At 42.8% G+C, this 23,092-nt stretch overlaps 1 protein-coding gene across 1 annotated transcript in view; it reads right to left on the bottom strand.

Annotated features, from left to right (window-relative positions):
* The window catches only part of grm8a (glutamate receptor, metabotropic 8a), a 185,157-nt gene that overhangs the window by 20,462 nt on the left and 141,603 nt on the right, over positions 1-23,092 (bottom strand). The window contains exons 7-10 of the mRNA XM_076111791.1: positions 13,393-13,532; positions 11,394-11,540; positions 9,504-9,925; positions 7,902-8,268 (exon numbers count right to left, since the gene is read on the bottom strand). Of these exons, the coding sequence (XP_075967906.1) occupies positions 7,902-8,268; positions 9,504-9,925; positions 11,394-11,540; positions 13,393-13,532 (1,076 nt within the window). The remainder of the gene's footprint in view (positions 1-7,901; positions 8,269-9,503; positions 9,926-11,393; positions 11,541-13,392; positions 13,533-23,092) is intronic.

The raw sequence follows: 23,092 nt of genomic DNA, 5'->3' as shown, positions 1-23,092 counted from the left end.
CAGCTGCAGTGGAGGTGGAAAATAACAAACAGAATAAACAACATTATAGTTGATGTTTGATATTTTAGTGTTGTTGCAGAGATGTAAGGTTTATGAAGACGACTGTTGCATTGGGCCTCGAAAAAGGAAATTGTTTAGATCTTTGATTTATACTGCTCTTTGCTTGTCTCCGTTGGTCCCTTGAGGAGCGTTTCTGAGTGTACATGTAAATGTACTTAAATGTGTGTTTGTGAATGTAGAGCATGCGTGTGTGTGTGTGTATGCATAGATGGCATGTAAGTCTGTGTGTGTGACTGCCAGCGTCTCTATGTGAGGTCCCCCTTGGGCGTCCCCACATCCTTCAACATCTCACTGTTTGATGTCAGGATCTGACACTTGCTGTCCCCCCCCCCCCCCCCCCCCATTTTCAGCCAAACAACCAAATCCCACCAGAACCATGCAAAAGCTTGGAAAACTGATTCCTTCCAAAATCAACCCTTCCCCCCCCCCCTCCCCTCACACAGCCTGTTGCATATAATGACGCCGCGGATCAGTGAACTCGTCCCGACATCTAAAGAAGGACGCATTGGTCAGAAGTGACTGCTCTCTGTACAATACACGTTCTGTTAATCCCTGAGCATGTAGGTGCTACGAGCGATGTCCTGGTATTTTACCTTGCCTGCAAAAATAAAGCTCTATATATTTTAGTTTTCTCATAAAAAGAGTTTGTATTTTAATAGTAGTTTCAATTGTGACCCGTTTTTATTTAATTCTAACCCAATTTTCACCATAACCTCAACCAAAGGTATAATTAATGATTTCCACAAACTGGATTTGCACTTTTCATCGGCTTGTCATGTGAAAATGTTCACATAATACAATTAATGGTGCAGGAATACTTGCATAATTTGTAATCTGAACTCCAGATGTGGGATGCAACCCACTGCTCTTATATACAGTATCCACTTTTCCCTAAAACGTCCCATACATGTTCACACTGGTTTCAACTGTACCCTAATTGGGGGATGTTGCATCCGAAGCTGTGTTCTTGTAAATGTAATGAGAGGCTTTGTATAATCTGTCCAGCAACCTCACAATAATTACTGGAACATAAATTCAACCAATCTCAACATTATTTCCAACAGCTTGCACTGCTGTCTAATGCCCACAAAGTGTCCAAAGGGTTGAATTGAAAGAATGATGGTACAGTTTACAGCTCGTCATATATTTTGGAGCGGTCTGCCTGAGAGAAAACGCACAACCTGCTTTAATTCAGGGCAATTTGCACCTTCAGGATGAATAAATTGCTATTGACTGTTAACATTTATGTAACCATGACTTTTTGCATATTATAGAATATATTTTTACTCTCACTGAAATAGTAGATACTATCTATAGATGTAGAGTGTTGAAAACAACCGTTTGTCACACAGTGTCAGGCTCACTTACTGTAATGAAACATTATGGATGTAGTGTTTACGTCTGTATGTTTATAGATTTTTCTCTACACTGACATAAGCTGCAGCTGAATCCTCCACTGGACAGTCAAAGGACAAATGGCAATACATTCAGCGTTACGATAAACCCGGCAATTCCATCTTCCCAAGACACGAGGCATCATGTTTGGGACAGCTGTGTGTGTGTATGGGCGTGGGACAGACAGAGTCAGCTGTGATGTTTAAATACTCACGACCCCAGAGTTTAGGCCATCTGTCCGATTCTGAAACGATTCAGACATTTCTGTTTCCCCTCCTCCCTTTCACCCCGCTTTCTTTATCTTTGTGTTTGTATTGTGTTTCAATGTTACTCCAACCCATTTTGATCTACATATCTCTCTCTCTCTAATATCAGCTTGCCTCTCTTCCTCCATCTTTAGCGTTGGACGGTTGGGTAAATCCCACCCTCCTTTAACTCTCTCTACGTCTGCTAGTAGCTGTTCAGGTTGCTCTCACTCTGCACACCCACACTCTCTGATTCATTCTCTTTGCTACAGTTTTGCCTCGTATGTTCTCTCGCTGCCTCCTTTTCTTTTCTCTTTTGCTTAACACCCATTTCTTTCTTTCATCCTCCATCTCTCCTTTTTTGTTGTTGTTGCCACCCTCTCAGTCCCCTCTTTCTCACCGTGCCGTTTTTATTCTGCCTCCCTGTCTCTCTCCCCCTCCTCAGATTAGTGTAGATTGATTACCGACGGTTACTCCCGGTAAGGATCTGGGCGGTCACTAGTTCTCCACCGGGACCACAGTCACAGCCATAAATCTGTCTGAGGACGGTGAGCACTGTGTGTGCGTGTGTGTGTGCGTGCGGGTGTGTGCGGGTGTGTATGAGAGAGAGAGAGATGGGGAATGTGTCACAGAGATAATGTGACTGGGAGGCCTTGAGAGACACAAAGTGTACAGGTCTGTATGAATAGTGGAGAGACTGAACCTGCGGATTCGTACTGTTCAGAAGACGTGGCTCCATCTTTCTATTACGACATTGCAGAAAGAGAGAAGTCTGTTTCCAAGCTGGGTTTAGGCTGTACCACATACCTCGTTTCACCCAGTACCTAATCATGTAGACCAAGTCTAGGATTGAAAAAGAAAAAAAAGAAAAAGAAAGAAAAAACAATTTCCATTAAAATGTGTAATTTAAAGCAGAGAATATCTTTTGGGTGGGCAGGAGCGAAACTTCTGGGTAATCAGAGACTTTAAATGGTGCACCTCATCTCTGTCACTCAGCAGCTCCACTCTACAAGCATAAATGGCAAAAAAAATATGTCTCTATGCAAGCAGCTGGTTCGCATATAATGACGCAATATACCAAAAACAGACGTGCTGTGAAAAAAAAAGACAAACACTCTCTCTCACACACACACACACACACACACACAGTGAGTGGGTTTGTGGGTAGCAGCGGGGTGGTTGATTCTTCCTCTGTTGGAAGCAGGAGATAACAAGCTGACCATATTTGAGACATCTGGAGAACAGGAGAGGTGGCTCACAGGGAGAGAGAAAGAGGGGTAAAGATAAAGAGAGAGAGAGAGGGAAGAGGACGAAGATGAAGGAAAAGATGGCCGTCTGTCCATGGTGTCAGGCAAAGGAATGATGAGGCAGACACAGAGAGAGATAGCTGGAGAGAGGATGCACCCCGTGGCTAGGGTTTACAACAAGCAGAGAGAGGCAGAGGGAAGCACACACGCACAGACACACACACACAACCTTTCCCATTTCTGCAGGGTGCGGCAGAAGCTGTTCGGAGCCAGCAGCCTCTGCATGGTAGCATGACCTATTTCAAAACAATACTTCCCTCGTTGGTGATGGTTAAGAATCCCTCTCTCTCCCTCTCTCTCGATTTATCTCTCACATTCTTATTCCGTGTCTCACTGTCTCCCAGCGTTGTACCCATTTCTCGCTGAAACTTTCCCTTTATGTTCTCATCTCTCTCTCTCTCTCTTTGCGTTTCTTCCTCCTCTCGTTCTCTGCCCGCTGTGACTCAGAGCCGTGTTGAGTATTCAGAGGAGAGGAGTGTGGGGGGACAGTACATGAGCAATGGAGAGGAATGAAGGGGAAGGGTGTTAAGGCGGGAAGAGAGCAGAAATACAAGGAGCATATTATGAGAGGAGCTTGCGGAAGGCATTGAACACATTCATGTACATGAGACGGAACGAGAATCAAATGACAGTGAGTGGGCAGGGACAGAGGATGAGTATGTGGCAGAATCTCAAGTCTGCACTTGTCAGAAAATGAATTCTAAATATGCACATACCAAGAGAGTATAGCAAGACAGCTGGGTCTCTGTGTTACTGACTTTATGGTTTGTATTCAACCCAGAAGATATGAAGGAATGTTGGGACGGTTATACATTATAGATAGATTAGTGCAGACTGTACCTTAGCAGCCTCTATAGGCTACACCTTTCTATGTTGTTGCACTCGGACTACTTTGCTGATCTCACCATACCACGCAGAAAGATCAAGCCTTTCTCTCAGTCGATGCAGGCCTTTTACAACTTAGAAAAACATGACCAAGGGAAAAGGCAAGTAGATGCCTGATCATGTCCTCAACACTCATTTAGAAACAAAATATGTCACATTTAAAGCTGGTCTGCCTGTTTTTCCACTCCATTCAAAGCAGCCGTGAAGAACACCAGAAGCTAACGCCAGGAGTCAAGTTTTTACTAAAACAAAATTATGACTCGTGTGTTACTGCCTGCCAAATGAATCAGAGCCGACTTGGAAAGAGTAAAAGGCCAGTCACCAGAAGCCAGTGGATGTATCTGATCGAACATATATGCTCTATGCAATCAATCCAGCTGTCTACACAGGCAGCGTAACAGCTCAAGTTTCACTCGCGCTATATACATGGGCAAGTCTATTTTAGTCTGTTTTAAAAGACATTGCACTTTGGGCTCCGAACGTTGTCAAAGCGCTGATTACCGACACAATGCTGTGCCTGTACCACATCCTGTGTGTCACACTGATTGGGGGCCGAAGCTGGTGCTCTGCTAAACCTGCTGCTTTCACCGTGCGGGCTATGAAGACATTGGTGCGAGACCGTGAGATAGGGTTGACATTTCTGGAAAAAAAAGCTATATAGTAAGTGGAACCCATTTCTTTCTTTTGTCAAAGGCACGGCAAAGTTTAAAACACTCCCACAGAGATGCCTTCTACCACGGGTGAGCTGAAAAGAAGCACAGCTAGGGAAGGCTGATGAAGGCCTTGAATATCCAAGCCCTCATAGAACTGGCATTTGAAATATGTCTTCGCATAGCCACGATACAAGCCAAGTTATAATAATTATAAGAGTTATTAGGCAGAGCATGATGGTCATTTGATGACAAATTCAATGGTAATGGGAGTCATGTTGTCCTCAAACCTCTTACTAACTTCATTGTTGCCTCTTCCCCCTCGGCCCATTCCGAATCCAAACCTATGCCCTTGGTAGAGCTCTCCTCATTAAAGGCCCATCAGTGAGTCACATCATTACCTGTTTATTCCTTTCACTTGTCTCTCTCCTCCCTCTCTTCTGCTCTCTCTGTTAGCCAGCCAGCTGCCACACACTCCAGAGGATATTCCAATTAGAAACAACACACACACAGACACACAAATGCGCACTGGTGGATATTCCAATTAAATACAACACACCAGACAAAACACACTCAAACGCCAATACACAAGAAGTCGCTGGTGGACATTCTAATTAGCTGAACAGCCCAACCAGAAAGACCGGGCACAACGGCATGTCAGATGGCATACACACACGCACGCATGCACACACAGACGTACCTTTTACAAAGCCATATAACACACACAAATGACATTTGGAGTCACGTGGACAGACCCCAAGGAAACCATGACACGTCAGCACCCACGAATGGACACACATGCACACATATGCAAGGGTATGGGCTCACACAACATACAACTTAAAGGTTAAAGAAGCTTCCAGCTGTCATAGGTCACCTGTTTGAAGCCTCCGTCGGTGGAAACTAAATCAGTAGTATTTTCCGTATTAGGTTATAATTGTATTTACACTTGCCACATACTATTTGCATGAATGTGGTGAGATGAAAAAGGTATTTTTGCTTAAAAAAAATAAATAACAAAACCTCACTGAGATACAAAAAAACACAACGCTGTGGCTTCTTGAAGAGAGATAAATGAGTTAGGAAAAGAAAAACACTATGATACATACAGCAAGAGGATGATTTCCCTGATGTGTGATTAGATCATTCTGATGCATGCGCCTTGACTGGAAAATGTGCTAAAACACAAGGTAATGGAGCAATAAAAAAATGTCCTGACTAACACTCCAAAACTGACGAGAGACAATAGTCGTGTCTTTTATTGACGGTGAGGAAGGGAAGACTTGAATCTTCAGTGGCCACAAAGGTAGTCAGTGTTTATCTGGAGGAGGACGATACAATTGGACCGACATGTGAGATTGTGTAGATAGACTCACGGGCACTCTCAAGGACACAATTAGTTTTGGAGCTGTGTTTTGATTTGATTAATTTCTTTCCAAAACAGCTTGGGCTTTGTGATTTGTATCTCTACAGTGTGTGTGTGTGTGTGTGTGTGTGTGTGTGTGTGTGTGTGTGTTTACTGTGAATGATACAGTGCTTATCTGTCTGTTCACCACCATGCCTGTTCACTACTGTATACGTGTGCACAAAGGATTAGCACAGTGATGTATAACCTGTGATATCTGCAATCCTGAATCTCAATGAGTGTATGAAAGGTTTTATTGTTACAACTAGAATATAGACGCACTATCAAAAAATAGAATCATGTAAAGACGACGGTTTACTGTGTGTGTACTGTATCGTTATGAGTTCATGTATGTAAAACCCTCTGATTTTAAGCTGATAAGATGAAAGGACACCTCTCATAGGCTGTCACACAATCATTCAATTACCTACATATCTGATGACTGGTCCCTAGCGATAGCTACAGTGCTTGTGAGTGACACCTCTTCACAGGTTATGGTCTTAATGTGAACATGAGCAATGAGCCGTTAAAGCAATAAGCGTTTTTTAAACTCCGCCAGTGAAATCATGCGATCGCTTGCGTGTCCGTGCGTGTCCGTGCGTTTGTCCTTCAGTGAGTGTACACCTCTATATGTCTGTCCATGGCTAATCTCACATTGTGTTGCAGCAAACTGCATAATGTGTTCGGTGGCCGGTTATGGCTTCAAGGACCTCTCGTCGTTGTGGTGACTTAACACTTTATTAAAACACCTTTTATTTCCTTGACCCCTGAGATTCATCTGGGGACTTGGAATAACATTAAACATCAAATAAAACACAATATACATGCGGATAATGTACTGTGCATCCATAAAGAAACCATCATGCATAAGGCAGAACCTGAACCTTGTAAACGCTGCTCCCCCTCCCACACACACACACACACACACACACACACACACACACACACACACACACACACACACACACACACACACACACACACACACACACACACACACACACACACACACACACACACACACACACACACACACACACACACACACACACACACGCACACACTTTCACCTTATAAAAGTTACATCTCACTCACATTCGCCTCACAGCCATCAATAATTGACTAAAGGTAGGAGGAATAAGCTCAGTACAGTACAAGCCTCTGAAAGCCTGGACCAAGGCATGGATCTAGTCAATCAGCCAGACAGAAAATCCTCTTGTACTCGCTGGGGATTATCAGGAGATTTTGGACTCTAAGCCATTAGTATAGCTACAATTGGAAAAACGTATCTTTCAGTGCCAAGACACAGAGTTTTGATCTCCAAAAAAAGTTGTCTGGTGGAGAGAGAGAGAGCAGACGTTTTGCCAGAGCAATAGATGGAAATGTATGACTCCAAAAGTGATTCCAAAACGTAATAATACTGCAAAATGGGCTCAGGAGAGTTCCGTCATGCTCACAGGAAGCCCATGAACCACACCGTCACAACCCCGCCTGTCAGTGAATTGTCATCTTGTGAAAGATATGTCACACAAATGTACATTAGTATCACACAGAAATCTTCTATAGCCATTGCCCCCTTCCCTATTAAGTAAAATCCTGCACAACCACACATGCACAGAATTCCCCTCTGTAGTCATCTTTCCTGTAGATTGTGGTGTCTCAGAGAAAATTGCTTCAAATCCCAAACAGGTCATTTACAGGGTAATCCAACAGATAGACGCGCAGACTAGTAGACAAACACACACACACACACACAAACATCATGGTTTCATCCTCTTTGCAGACTAAAGATGATGGGGATGACATACAGACATCTGCAATATACTCACACTCTCTGTAGACTGTAGTTCATAAAGGAAATGTAAAAAGACAGCAGTTAAGGAATGCAGGTTAGGTAGTGTATTTAGCAGCATTGACACAAAGAGAAACGACAAAAAAGCATTCACACACTTACTCTCTCTGCGGACTGTGACGTGCCAAAGAAGATGGGTATGAAGGCCAGCCAGATGATGCAGGTGGTGTACATGGTGAATCCGATGGGCTTGGCCTCGTTGAAGGTTTCGGGCACGCCTCGCGTCTTGATGGCGTAAACTGTGCACGTCACCATCAGCAGGATGGAGTAACCCAGGGAGCAGATGAGGGACAGGTCCGAGATGTCACACTTGAGGACGCCGCGCGCCGACGTGGGATCCTGGGTCCGCTGCTCGCCGAAGTCCACGACCGTGTGGGGAGGGTCCACCGCGAACCAGACGAAGACCCCCAGCAGCTGAACTGAGATGAGTGAGAAGGTGATGGCGAGCTGGGAGGCGGGTGAGATGAACCTGGGAAGGAGACGATTGCTGATATGAGTTTGAGGTTTAATTTAGAGGTGCGGCAAACCCATGCACTCAAGGAAATACCTGCACTTGAAAATGTGTTACTGCCGCATTAAAAGGATTAGATTCTCGTGCATAATGTAATTTTCTATAAGATTCGATTTTTCTTTGGGCAATATAGTGTTTTACAAATACATTTTTAAACTAAAAAAATCCTTGTTCGTCATTCTGAAAAAAAGGCTGTTTTCATATTATCTAAAAGGTCGAAACCTGCCAGCAGCAATATATATTATATTCCTATACATGAAGCCATACAAGCATCCACAAACATCCACACTAGAATAAATGTTGGTGGGAGATCAGGGAAAAGGTGATGATGACATTTTAGGCAACAGGGAAGAACGTGGTTAGTGAGGAGAGGCCTTACATGTAGCACTGGATAGAAGGAAAGTGATGACCATACAGAATGCCAGAGAGAAAGAAATGGGGGGAAATAATACCCAACAACAAAACCTATACTGTCACTCTCCACTGTAGTGAAGAAACAACCAGCTCCTCCAAGCTCCCAGGCTCAAAGGATGCTTAGTGCCCGACTACCTGGAGCAACAACACACACTGAAACCTGAAAAGATCCTCAAAAACCCTCCATCATCCTGCATCTCATAGTGTCCTTACCTCAATTGTGTTTCCATTGTTGTTCATTGCATTTAGTTTCATTTGCTTATTTTCTAGTCTTTCCTGGAATTTTGAAATCCTAATTATGAATAAAAAAAAAATGCACGAGTCATAGGAGGACAATAACACTAACTCTTACAAATGGATGGTGCTGAAGGAAAGACAGATGACCATCTGGGTAGCACGGACATGAACCCGAGCACTATTAAATACCACATTAACATTTTAGTCACTTAGTTGATGCTCTCTCCGAGAGTCACTCATACGGAGTGCAAACAGTACAATAGGTGAGTGTGAGTTCATGACTCTCATTAATAATGGATGAGGAGTAAATGATGAATAATGATTGCAGAAGCAGCTCAGTAAGGAAGAAGTGGGGGTTAGGTCTTCATGTGATAACACACACACACACACACACACACACATCTCTGAGTGCAAAGAAAGAACACACTTACAGTGACCTTCAGTGCTACTACACTCATGGAAATCTACCTGTGCTGGACACCCACAGGGCAAACACAGTGTGTGCGTGTGTGTGTGTCATGACAGGCGTGCGTATTCTTCACCTGGGTGCTGTCACAGACGTCTTCCCTTGTTCAAAGATGCGGTGTATCCTGTTGGTCTTGGTGAGCAGCGCGGCGTAGCTGAAGCACATCCCCAAGCCCAAGAAAATCCTCCGGAACGAACACACTCCCACGTCGGGCGCCGCGATCATCAGGAACGTTATGGCGTAGCACAGGAAGATCCCCGTGAGCAGCACGTAGCTCATCTCCCGTCCCGACGCCCGCACGATGGGAGTGTCATTGTGCCGGACAAACGTGACGATGACGAAGGAGGTGGCGATGATCCCCAGCATGGAGATGAAGACGGGGACGACGGCCCAGGGGGAGTGCCACTCCAGCTTGATGATCGGGATGGGAACACAGCCAGTGCGGTTGGCATCAGGCCGCATCTCATATGGACACAGCTCACAGGTGAACTCTGATGCCTGGGGAGGGACAGTTTTGATAGTGTAAAGTAAAGACTGGTTTGTGTCTGGTAAATCTGTCTACAGCTCCCACAGATATGCACTTAATTCCCAATGTTTTCTTCCAAACTCGACAGACAATATGGTAAATCTGTAAATGCAGTTGCTCCCAAATGTATGCAAATATACTGTGAATCACTAACAGTTTATTACTTTACTTATCAGTTGAGGCTGAGCTATTGTGTGTCATCTGACTCGCACATGATATACATTTTTGAACACTTGTTCACACTTGTTCACATTTTCCAATCCACTGAGATCCCAAATCTACTCTAAATGTGTTGACGGTTTATTGATGTTACAGCGAACGCATGTATCTGTAAGATGAGTACGTACTTATGTACTTCCATTTGCTATAATAGCATCTGTGGGGTTCTTCCTGCTTATATAAATCAAAAATGGGCCATCTAAGTGGCTTTCTTTTGATTGCCTGGGACAGAACTCTACCGTAGAGTAAGAGTAAGCAGGCAGCAGCTGTCAAGAGAGCAGATGCATGCGGAGACTAACATGTGCATTATGTCAAAGTGCTGTCATTGCAAACAAATCTCAATAGTTGATTCCAACAAATGCAACCAGTTGTGGCTTTAGAAGCTCTGCCAAGGTTAGAGCATCTGGTAAAATTCTCCATTTCAACAGACAGATCAAGTGTACCGAAGTGAACCGGTTAGGCTAAGAGCATTTTGGAGGCTTTTAAAACACAACAATCGAGGCCATTTATCAGCCAGAGAAATCTCTTTTCTTGTTGTTATTTTTAAAGTAACAAGATGAATAGAAAGTGAAGCGCTTACATTGATGCAAGAAGTCAATAACTTTTTTTTTTTTCAGATATTTCTACAAAAACACTTTGCAATTGATTACCAGGATGGATCACGCTGGACTGTGACTTGTTTGGTTTTATATTTTGAAGTAGACAATTTCTAACAGTACATGCTTTTGTAAATATTTACTAAATCCTCAGTGATTGAGTGACAAAAGTGAATTATGTTTTCGGTGTATTTTTCTGCCTGCAAACCTGTGAACCGTGTAATGCAAGTATTCAGACAGCATACCGTTTTTAATGGAAAGTCTCATGAAAAAAAAAAATAGACCCACAAATGGTTCATCCTTATACTCAGACACCACCTGCAATGTTATGCCGAGCCTTACTGTGCTACGAGACTACACACAAACAAAGTGGCCAAAATCCTGTGCCATGGTACTTTTAGCATTATGTTCTTGAACAACTGAGCTACTTGCAACACCGCAGAATGTTGCTGTTAACGGAAGCTTTTTTGTATTCTTTCTTTTTAAGTTTGTGCCAAATTCACGATGAACACAGCAGGAAACAACAAAACAGAGACAAGCCTTGAAGTTCTACATCACAGGTGAATGATATAATTCCAACAAAGCACAACAGCAACAGGTGGCCTGTACGTCTCCACACATCTACCTGAAAGTGATATCCCTCACAGCGCTCACAGTGCCAGCAACACGGCACGCCTTTGACCACTTTCTTCCTTTCGCCTGCGCGGCACGGGATGCTGCACACAGAGGGCGGCAGAGATGGGTCGCCCGTCTTCCAACGCATGGCCTCGACCTGGAGAAGGAGAGGTGAGGAGACAGAGCGACAATAAGACAGAGGTGTGAGATCTGTCCCATATGACAGATGAAGATTTTGTTGTGTTTTTGTCTGAAGTGCATGTGGCATTACAAAACTTCCCTTCACCTTCTTGTGGGATATTATGCGACAGAAAGATTAGCTGCCATCTGCTGCAGCTGACATTACTTTGTGTTCACAGTCCTGCAACACTCTGTACCTGCAGAAAGTGTGGATTGAGGGCAACTCGGAGAGCAATTAGCACAAGAAGATCCTCTGATCGTTTTCCTGAGCGCTGCCGGGCACAAAACTAACACCAGCTAGTCTGGAAGCCAGCAATCAGACCATAATCAGATCTGGCACAAATAGGCCATCTGTATTTCCTTCTGTTTGTGACTGTGTGTGTGTGTGTGTGTGTGTGTGTGTGTGTGTGTGTGTATGTGTGTGTGTGTGTGTGTGTGTGTGTGTGTGTGTGTATGTGTGTGTGTGTGTGTGGGTGTGCGCACATATTCCAACATGTGTGCACTTTGTTTATTTGTGCTTGTGTCACGCTGCCATTATTGCGATTCCCTGAGCTTTCCGTATGTCTGCTATGTGTGAGTTTCAATTTGTCGTTATTATGTGTGAGTTTTCGTAATTATACCCGGTCCCTGAGCTTCCATCCGTTGCCGAGGGTGCTGAGTAAAATGGAGCGTTACTGTTTTAAACAGGCACACAATGTACCAGTCCAACAAAACTAGTTAGGAGGACAAAACTCATCAGGGACAGAGAAAATGGACTCAATTTGATCACTGACACACATATAGAAACACACACACACTTGCAGCATTTAAGCAACGATATTGGGTTACAGGCTGTTCAGTGCTGCTTAAAATGTCCGGAGAAATACTCTCATGTAGATTTTTGAGTGTGTGTGTGTGTGTGTGTGTGTGTGTAGAAGTGTAAATTGTTTCAAACTTTTCTTCATTCAAGGCGTTAACAGTTCTTGCTGAATTATTACATACAGACACCTAATTTTGCAACAATAAGTGTAAAACATGCACCAAACAACAACAAAAAAACAGAGACCCAGCTGTGAACCTCCCTTTCCATGTGCTACCTAAATTACACGATGATAGCTGTGACGGGATTCTGCTCTATCTGTAAACATCACCTCACAGTAACTGTGTGTAAATGTCCAAGTACCGTATGTCCAAAAGAACATTTACCATGGAGCTAACAGGCTTGACTTGTGCTTCACCGGTTGCACAGAGCTGTCCTGCCTTCATACTGATGAGCATTCAAACAGTTTGTTGATCGTGAAAACTTTCACCATGCTACCATCGCCACATCTGCCACTGTGCCTTCAAACCCGACTGGATTGTGAAACAAATCAAATGCATCTGTTAATTTGTGTAATTTGTGTGTATGTGTGTGTGTGTGTGTGTGTGTGTGTGTGTGTGTGTGTGTCTGTGTATGTGACCTTGTGTGGGTGTGTGTCAGTGTCCCTGACACACACCCACAACATGCAGCACTCTGACAGCATTCACACTTTCTTGTAAAAATGCTAAATTCCTGCTAAGTTTTGCTTCTGAAGGAAAGCAACAACTCAAACAAATCCAGCAAAGTGGCATTGGATTTTGGAATCATGGCAGCTGCTTGAAGTGATGTTGAACTTTCATCCTGCCAAGGCATGCGGTCTATAATGGCTCGAAGGCTTCAATAAACCACTCAAATCAAAATACATTTTGGATTACTCTAAAGGCATTTTTTTTCCTGTATGACACAAAAGTCAGCTCCTAGAACAATTGCAGATAGAAAAGAACACATGAGCAATAATAAATGGGCTGTTTTGCACAGTGAAAAATCTCACTTTGAGGCGTAGTTTATTGGTCCAGGAGCCAATGACTCTGTACTCTGCAGTAGACCGGTTGGTGATCTGGTACTGGAAGATATCGTATCTTCCTGGGGCATCTCCGTTCTCATTAAAAACCACTGGTGTACCGGCACTTCCTGGATCAAAGACAGAAGATGTTGGAGAGAGAGGGGACATTAGTTGTTGAATGTGATACAGTTACATTTTGATAAACTGTATAATTAACCCAAACAGTACAAAGTTAGGGTATTTTTCTGCCTGATGCGTAGGCCTCCGACCCCCTGAGAAGCTTTGGCGACCACTAGTGGGGGTTTGGACCCCCATGTTGAGAACCAGTGAATTACACTATCAATATATGTTTGCAAATATCACTTCTACTTACTATATAACAATTTATATATGAAATAACACATTATGCTCCAAACAAAAAGGCATAAATACATAAACTACATACAAGGGGAACATATACATTGAATGAAGTAATATTTCCTCAGGTGATGTGTTAATGAGCAGAGGTGAAAGAAGAAGAGTCACCGGTCTTTAATCTAGGATGTGTTGTATTTTACCTGCAAGTGTGTGTGTGTGTGTTGTAGAGAGTGTGATTGAATAACTCACACGCATGGATACGTTTACGTGTCCTCTCAGGTTTCGTTTTCTCACTATCAATAAGGCTGAACACAAACCTTTTATCCGTCTCCCTCTCTCGCTTACTCACTTTGTGTCTTTTATGGAGCAATACAATCAAATCAGATCACTGAATCTGGCAGAGCATAAAGGAAATCCAATTACAGTGAGGATGTGGAAAAAAGCACTGCATTATGGAAATTCCACCTGCATAATATACAGTAAGTCATCGATACAGTGCGACGATGCTGAGGATATATAAATACAGTTCCCCCGGTTTGAGGCAAAGCATGGGAGAAACGGTGTGGAGAGGAATATTGCAAATCAACTAAGAGAATGAAAACAGAGACTGACAAAGGAGAATGTGAGACACAGAGAGTAAAGCACAGACAGCGAGGGGAAAGAAGACAAAGGAAAAGTGTTTGAGATAAAAATAAAAATAAAAAAGAGACAAGAAGAGGAGAAACAAAGGTGAAAAGAACAGGGAGAAACTCAGTCAGATTAGTAAAGACTCTCTCACTGTCATCATAAGTAATGAGGGATACATATAATGAGAAGACAGAAAGAGCAATAATGAGGTTAATGGAGAGAGAGAGTGAAACAGATGAATGGAGGAAGATTAAAATGGAGGAAGATTAAAATAGAGAAACAAAAGTAGAGGTCTCGATCTCTTATTGTTACCACAAATTATGCATGAGGTTCCTTTCTGCGAGAAGTGTGACATGTCCAACTGTAACTATTACCCCTTCCACTTTAATATCCCCGCTCACACACACACACACACACACACACACAGAAACTAATGGATACTGTCCAATGTCGTCTTTTCCCTCAACCTCCAATGAGGTCTTCTGGCAACTCTCTGTGCACCGCAGTATAGGAACGGCACAATTAGTTTGACTTCTTTATATAACCCGGATAGCATTGACTTGAATACAGCCTATAGCCAGTGCTACAAATGCAATAGTGCCGACTGAAATTTGGTCATCACCCCGATATGAAAATGAATAATTAACACATTGCAAAAGGCTACCTGACTACCAATTCAGGGCTGGTTTCTGCAACCTGTTGTTAAACGGGCCCTGGAGCTATAGACCGAATGGGGAACAGAAGTAAAGTGCAGCGGTGAAGTGTGCTGTTGACAAGGTTGGAGTAATAAAGTTGTTTGTGTTATTGGTGCAGACTACAGAGCCTCTGTGTTATTATTTTATTTCCTCTTTAAGTATAGGCGCTGCGTAACTCTCCCCTACACAAAGCTGTCTGTACGTAGTCTTACTGTTCAGCTTAGTCGGCCACGTGTCTTAAAATGACTTTAAACTTAGCTGCTCTACCTGCTGACAGTGAATCAAATCAGCAGAGGGAGTAGGACAGAGGACACGAGGAGACAACCACGCTGACACAGGAAATGTAAAAGCTAATATGCACCCATAATAATCACAAAGTCATATTTTCAGCGCAATATTGAACAATGTTGTCGCACATTGGGGAATTTCCTCATATTGTGGAGGCCTAAAATACAACATACCACCAAACACTGTAGAAACCAATCACACAACGACACCATTGTGACCACCTAGCAACAGAGTGGCATGCTACAACCTGCCGCAACACCAACAAAATATCCAACAATGCCCCAGTAGCCAAATAAAAAACATTTCAACACATTACCGCCCTTGTGCTCTCGATCCTTTACAAGCCGACAAGCAACTTCATTTCTTTGCATGCATTCCCCACTCGCTCTCACCATCCCTTCCCTCCGTCTCAATTCATCTTCCTCTCTCTCCCTCTTGTCCTCCAGATCTTCATGTCTTTTTAATCTTCTCTCCTTTTCTGGGAAATGAGCAGGCATGAAACACAAATGGGTTTTTCTGTTTACCTCATCCATGTGAGAGGGTGAGGGTTAGTCACAGGACATAGCCAACAGAGTGAAAACTACAGCCACCACATTTTCTTTCAATCCTCTTTCTCATATTCTCCTCTATTGTCATTCACTGCGGTGTCCTTTTTTTATGATCATCTCTTTACTCCTCTCTTATCTTTGTTCCTACTTTCTATGCCTACATCTACCAACTCTCGCTTTTTATCTGCTCCCACACTTTTGTCCTTTCCTGTCTTCCTATTCCCTCTGTTTACTAATTAATCAATTCCTTGATTGACACCCTTCTTCCCTTGTTTTCAATCCATCTTAATCTGTTTTGGTCTCTTCCCCCCCGCCCCCCCAGGCCACCCCTCTCTCCCTCAATTTCCCTCCATTCTGCCTTCCTTGCACTAATGTATAGTATAAAATGAAAGGAAGCAATAAGTGGGAAAACGAACATAAACAGTAACAAAAACAAGGAGAGGCAATTAAGTTATTGTAGAAGTCATCAGAGATTATTCAGGGCTCACCAACAAGGGCCTGCCCTGTTTTATTTGAGCTTACTTGATTGGTCCGTAAAAAACCACAACAAGGTTTATTTCTCACCCAGTGATGAACATGTCATATTTTCCTCATCAGTCTCCTATTGGCTGACTATCTTCTAGTTTTTCCTTTGCCCCAATCATGCCTCATTAGAGCGAGTTAGGGACGCAGCAACTAAATGTTTGGCGCAGAGACATGCTGGCAGGTTCTTTAAAAACAGACTATTTGCTCTGAAAGCAGTGGTTACCTTGAGTAGAAAATGATAATTCAATCTCATGGTGTTTGGTACCATTTGTTCATAATTTCTGAGTAGGGTGGATAAAGACGGCGCAGGTTTTAAAAGCAACAGCAATTACTGCAAAACACATATAGCATGACAGGAGCTGGCAGCATCAGCCAATATTTTTGGGAAAACAGGTAGCTGACAACCCCTCATCAGTTCTGATTAATGTTTTGGTTTAAGAGATACATGGACAGGCTTACTGGCCTAAAATCATTTAGTGTGTGTGTGGGGGGGGGGGGGGGGGTTGATGTGTTTACTCACACCTATTCTAGAAAAAGGATTTTGTTGGTTGAGCATTTGTGCAACAGGGGCACGTTTTACTGAGTCGCTACAATGCAGCTCAAACTAACGACCATAAAATACCCATGCACTCTTTTATTGTTTCACATGTCAGTCGAAAATGTCATAATTTTATCCTTTTAGACATCTGTGTGAAATTGTCATAATCATTCTTGAGTCATAGTGACGACCGAATTCTAAATTAGTTCATCACTGAGGTCAAGTGGATGTTTGTGCCAGGTTGGAGAAATTCCCTCTAAGCTTCCGTGCAATGTCATGTTCACGAGAGCGGGATGGACGGACGGAGAACCCGAAAACGTAACGTCTGCGGCCACGGCTCCCACCAGCCTTGGGGGCATAAAAATACAACTGTAAAACCTGTGTTGAACGTGTTAATGTACTCTGGCTGCACAGCTTTATCGGCGTGGGAGCAGTTACATACAAACACGTAGCTTTTATCAACCTCTCGCTTTAGTTGCCATGACCCTGGCAACACATTCTGTAGTCATAGCTCACATGTTGCTCAAAGCAAGATGCTGCACTAAAGGAAAAAAATGTCTCTGACATAACCTGAAAGTGAAACACATTTTTGTTCCCACACAAACAACCACACTAGAGTCACACAATGTGTAACAGGACACGTGTTTCTCCGTGTCGACACTGACGTTATTTGCATATCACTAAATGAGCATTTTTGGCAGGCATCGTTAAATAAATCATGTTGCTCTGCGTGCATTGTGGTAATTCTTTTTCAACTTTTCTTATAACTTTTATGCACATAGGGTTCGATTTTGAAGAAACATTTTCCTTGTCCAACATTTTGCCAGAACCAATTCAAACGAACAATTATATATTATTCATTACGGCCTTTTGTAAATTACCTTTAACAGAACACACATGTTTTTACTGTAAGTACTGATTACATAGTCAGTATTCAACCTTAAAATACCTGTTCTGTGAGGACAGAGTTAATTATTCTGAAGCAAATTTCTCATTGTTATTCATTTTACATAACCTAAAGCAAGCTGACAAGTTGCTAAATCACACAGGAAGTGCTATAAAAAGGCTAGGGGGCAGATGCATGTTAACACAATGAATTGTCTCACTCCCCTCTGAGGGAAATAACAGTGAAATCCATGAGTTTCACTTCTAATTCGGGGGAGGTTGGGTACTCGGATTAGACAGCTTGAGCGTGGTGAGAATGGCTGACACTTCCAGTTGAAGGAGAGTGAGCATGTGAGTTTGGAAGTGCAAGCGTACGTGTTCCTAGACTTAGTTCAACTCGGCAGGTTCTCTCACTGCAACTGCAAAGCACCACGGTGACACCGGCATAAGCTCTGCTGAAGTGTCCCTGAGCAAGATGATGTTTCCCTGCCTGCCCAGAGGCACTGCTGCTCTGTAGCTTCCCTGCAGAGTCAGAGGGTTTTCCCTTTGGGGATCGACAACAGAGTTTCACAGAGAAACCCACAACTCCCACAACTTTCCTCTTGATTTGCAAGGGAAGTTGCTCCTTTTTGCTATAATAATGTAACAGGATATCTACTAACGCATGAGAAGATTGCATGCAATGAAGCCACGGTGAATTTAAATCTAGCTGAAATGGACTGGCAGACGGAGACAAACCCGCGGAAGTAGAATGAGAGTGGAACAGTAATACTGGCACAGGGAAGTAGATGAAGAATTGATTTGCTTTGCGGTTACGTTTCGGTACATTCAATCAGTCAGTCGCATCCATCTGAATCTGAAGAGAAGAAATTAATAAGAGATACAGGGATAAAAGTGAGCACGACATCAGGAAAGCCTCAATATTAAGCCAGCAACTCTAACAGCTGCAGAGAGGCAAAGTAAGAGAGAGAAGAAGAAAAAGAAAAAAGATGGAGGAAAATGAGTGACAGAGTAAGATAGAAGTAAAAAAAGGAGAGTAACAGGTCTGCGGGAAAGCATCAAACACTGTCTATCTGACAGATAGACACACACACACACACACAAGGATCGGATAAAAGCAAAAGAAGAGAGGGAAAATGAGGGTGAACACGGGAGAATATGTGCGAATATCACATATCCGGCAAACTGAAAAGACTCCAAACTTTCTTAGTTTGACAGACAAAGGGGAGAAAATGGATGGGGAGCTACAGAACTACAGAACTGTTTGAGAATGCCTATTAGCATAGGCCTTAAAACTTCCCTGGCTGACAAGAGATAGAGATAGAAACAGATGGAAGGAGAGGGGCCGAGAGTGTATGAACACAACCGCCCCCTGTTACTGGAGCTAGAGCGACAGTGAGACGAAAGAAGTATAAAAAGAGAGATGGATGGAGAGAAAAAGTTAGAGAGGAAGAAGCAGAAGGGCTGTTATAAAGCCCCTCAGCCTTGCACTAAGGGTGAATAGCACGTCTTCACACCAAGAGTCTAAATGTTTACGACGGGGAGATGGATGCAAAGACGACAATGCAGCACGCCGCATTAATAAAACATGGGTCCGTGTGTGTCTGTTCTGAGCTTTTGCCAACAGGCTCCCATCTGTGTGAGAGAACGAGACGCGGACAGTGAAAGAGAATAAGAAATGACAGAAGAAAAGTAATAATAAAGCCGGAACTCATCCCACAAAATAATGCCAGTTTCATAATAATAGTCTCCGGTGGAGGAAGTACCTGAAACTGAGCAGCTGGTTGAATCCAGACCTCCATGGCTTATTTCCGCACTCCTTTCTTCTCCTTTCTGAATTTTCAATCACATAAATTGACTCTTTTTTGCAGTCTGTTTGCAGCTTCCTGCGAGCCAGTTTTCACCGCTTGCTGAATGGCTATCCTGATGGCCAACCCTCCCTGCTTCCACAGCAGCTGTTTCTCCTTCCTCTCTCTCTATTTACCTCCTAGCCTTGTTTCATCTCACCACTCTCTATCTCAAAACTACCCATTTTCTCCCATCCTTTCCTGTGCATATTTCCAAAGTACTCTGACTCTCCCCTTCTCCCTCTGTCTGTCCATCCTTACCCCTGAAACCTCTCTGCTTTTATCAGCCTTTTCTGTTATCACTATGCCTCGGCTGAGTAGGGAAAAAGGCAGACAGGGAGATAGTTTTGTCAGAGAGAAACAGAGCAGATGATAGAACAGGCAAAAGAAACATTACATGTTTGAAGAGGATCTCGATCTTACTGGCAATAACAATGAAACATTGGCTAAATAGTGAAAGTGAGATTAAGAGGGAGAGGGAGGACCAGAACAAAGGAAAGACTGTCGAGAGGGAGTAAAAAAAAAAGACACACTGCACACTTTATTCAGACCAACCAACTAATGCGAGAAAGCAGACTGTAAAACACAAAACAGTTTTGTTTGGCAATCACCCGTAATTACAGAAAACTAATTTAAGAAGCCTCCATCTGTGTCATGATTTGCGTTTGCTGCAGTCTGATGGGGAGAAAAAAGGAAAGAGAGTGAAAGTGAAAACAAAAGCCATAAAAACAGAGGGAGAGGGCCACTATAAAAGTGATCAAAAGAGACAAAACAGCCTGGACGGGGGATGGAAATACAATTTAGAGGGAATGAAAGCAAGGGAGAGGAGAAATAAACAAAACGAGAAACAAGGAGCTACATTACCAGACTTGGCACGGGGAGAGGAGAGGGTGAACAGTAATGATGATGATATTACACTCGTTTCAGACTTTTGTAGTAACCCGTGAGATACCCTGTATTATATTACGCATAAGTAGTGTCCTGTAGCATATATTTCAGTTTATACGCGAGATAGAAAGAATTTTCAAGCGTTTTTCAACTCTTCCTTTCAAAAGGACAAAGCCATAAACACACACACACAGATACAGCGGCTATGTAAGTCAATACATCCATAACCCTCCACTGTTCATTATTCATCCATTGTTACCTCCATCCATCCCAACAGAACAGGATGTCATGTATGTTAAAGCCTAGCACATGTGCCTGCACAATTCTGTCTGTCAGGAGATTAGGCGTGCTTGTATTTCTCCACAGCTTTATCCGGTTCAATCTAATCTCCCTCAACAACACATTCATGACAGGATGTATATAGTTGGTGTCAAAAAAAGCTGCAGAGATGTGAGATTTAGTGGCGTCTTAGGATATGCAATATCCTATTATTGTTTCCTCAAACTCGATTCGACTGCAATCCTCGGTTGTTTTTGTGTCTGTGCGGATATATGTCTGCTACTGTGTTCATGTTGGCGTTCTGTTTGATTGCTTTTATATCTGCCTCTTCTTATTCTGTTTTCTTATCAAAAGATTGTATTCAGTGAATGACCCCCCCCCCCCTTTGTAGAAATTAGTCCGTCGCATTTGCAAGAGGTAATATAGAACACCGAGAAGATAATGAAGAGAGTAACACCATTTGGAGGAATACAGGCTATATATACACTCAAAAAGTGAGATGTCAGTCTGCATGTCAGTAAATTGACAGTATATCTTCTGACTTTCTGTTTGGGCTGTCAGTCATTCCCTAAACCAGCCAAGTATACACCTAAGGCTTACAGTGGGTGTGAATTGCTTCTCATGGGGTGTTCACTGCAAAGAGAGCACTACCAATGTAGCGAAGGTGATACCACCTGCACAAGGTTGGACGTAATGTCAATAATCTCCTACTTACTACCTGCTGCTTGTAAGGGAGCAGCAGGTAGTAAGTAGGAGATTATGTGCGAGTCTAAGGAGTCTTGTCCGTGTCTGTGTGCCAGAGGGACGGACGTGAACACACAGAAGACCGGCATGAAATAATGTAACATTAAAATATAAACATTGTAATGTACAAGACTTGATATCATTTGTCATTATTGTTATACATGTGAAATAATTTGACATTCTTGCAGTGAGCTCGATGAGAGGGTTGATACCACTGTCGGGCATGAAGCGGGAGCCAGGAGGCGATTAGCTTAGCTTAGCACGATGGCTGGAGGCAGTGAGCCTGGCTTTCTACAAACCTCTGTACCAGATATACTTACACTACGCAACCCCCTCTAAACCGAAAGATACACGGTGTTAATCAGTGACTTTTAGACATGTTTACATGCAGACTTTTTAAACTTTTGACATAGGCAGGCTAATTCTTTTCCACGACTTCCATTCTTTATGCTACACTATGCTAATCGCCTCATGCCTCTACCTCAATGTTTACTGGGCAGAAACAAGGTAACAGACGTGCGGTATCAATGACCTCATCTATCTGAAAAGAAAGCATATACGGGCTGCAACTAACGACTATTTTTTTTTATCAATTGAGATATAATTGTGTATAAAATGTCAGAACAATTTTGCAAAAAATGTCTTGCTTGGAATAGTGCATTTAGATGTTTGATGTTAGCTTGTTTAATGTGAATAACGCAAAAGATATTAATGCCACTTATGTGTATGACCCCATATTTGAATATTTGGAACCTGCACGTTTGGCTGTTTTTTCCTCTAAAAATGACTAAAATGAGTAATTGATTATCAAAGTTGCAGCTCTAAAGCCTATTTCCCCAAATGTCCAGTTATGTAAAGACCCCATTACAGTTCAGTGATACACATTTCCATGAATGCTTCAGTGCACAGCTGCAGCCCTCAGATAACTGCTCACTCGGTTTGCCGTTCTGTCATGCCGAGTGACTCAGATAGCCCAGGTTCTACAGCCAGGACTATTATCATACCTTCTGTATCAATAGAGCCAATCGCACTATACAGGTGCTGTCTCTTTCAGTGTCACTGTAAATAAAATAAATGTTGGTTTCTATTCTGTTGTAGCCCAATAGCCCAACACTAGAAAAACGTGTGTCGCTTTGTATTGAGGGTTGTGTCCATACCTGTTGTTTATCAAATAACAATTGCAAAACAAATGAGAAAAAAATATATATGTATTTTCAAATGTATTTTGGACATGACCTGTGTTCATCATCAGTCAGACATCTCCCTCCTCTGACATATTGTTTTGGATGAAAGTCAGACACTTTCTCGCTCCATCTTCTCCTTCCCAAGGTTGCCCTGACCCAGGAAAGTTTGAGTTCCTACGCCCACTGTTTCACAATTTCTGTCTCTATTTGCCCGTCTCCTCTGCTATCTTTCTCTCAAGATGGAACTTAAAGTTAAAGAGTCTGTCTGTCCCATCCCTTTCTT

Source organism: Anarhichas minor, unplaced genomic scaffold, assembly GCF_050575085.1.
Source record: "Anarhichas minor isolate MPS153535 unplaced genomic scaffold, ASM5057508v1 ptg000045l, whole genome shotgun sequence".
NCBI lineage: Eukaryota > Metazoa > Chordata > Actinopteri > Perciformes > Anarhichadidae > Anarhichas > Anarhichas minor.
Note: the sequence above shows the minus strand (reverse complement) of the source record. Positions and strands in the feature narration are given on the sequence as shown.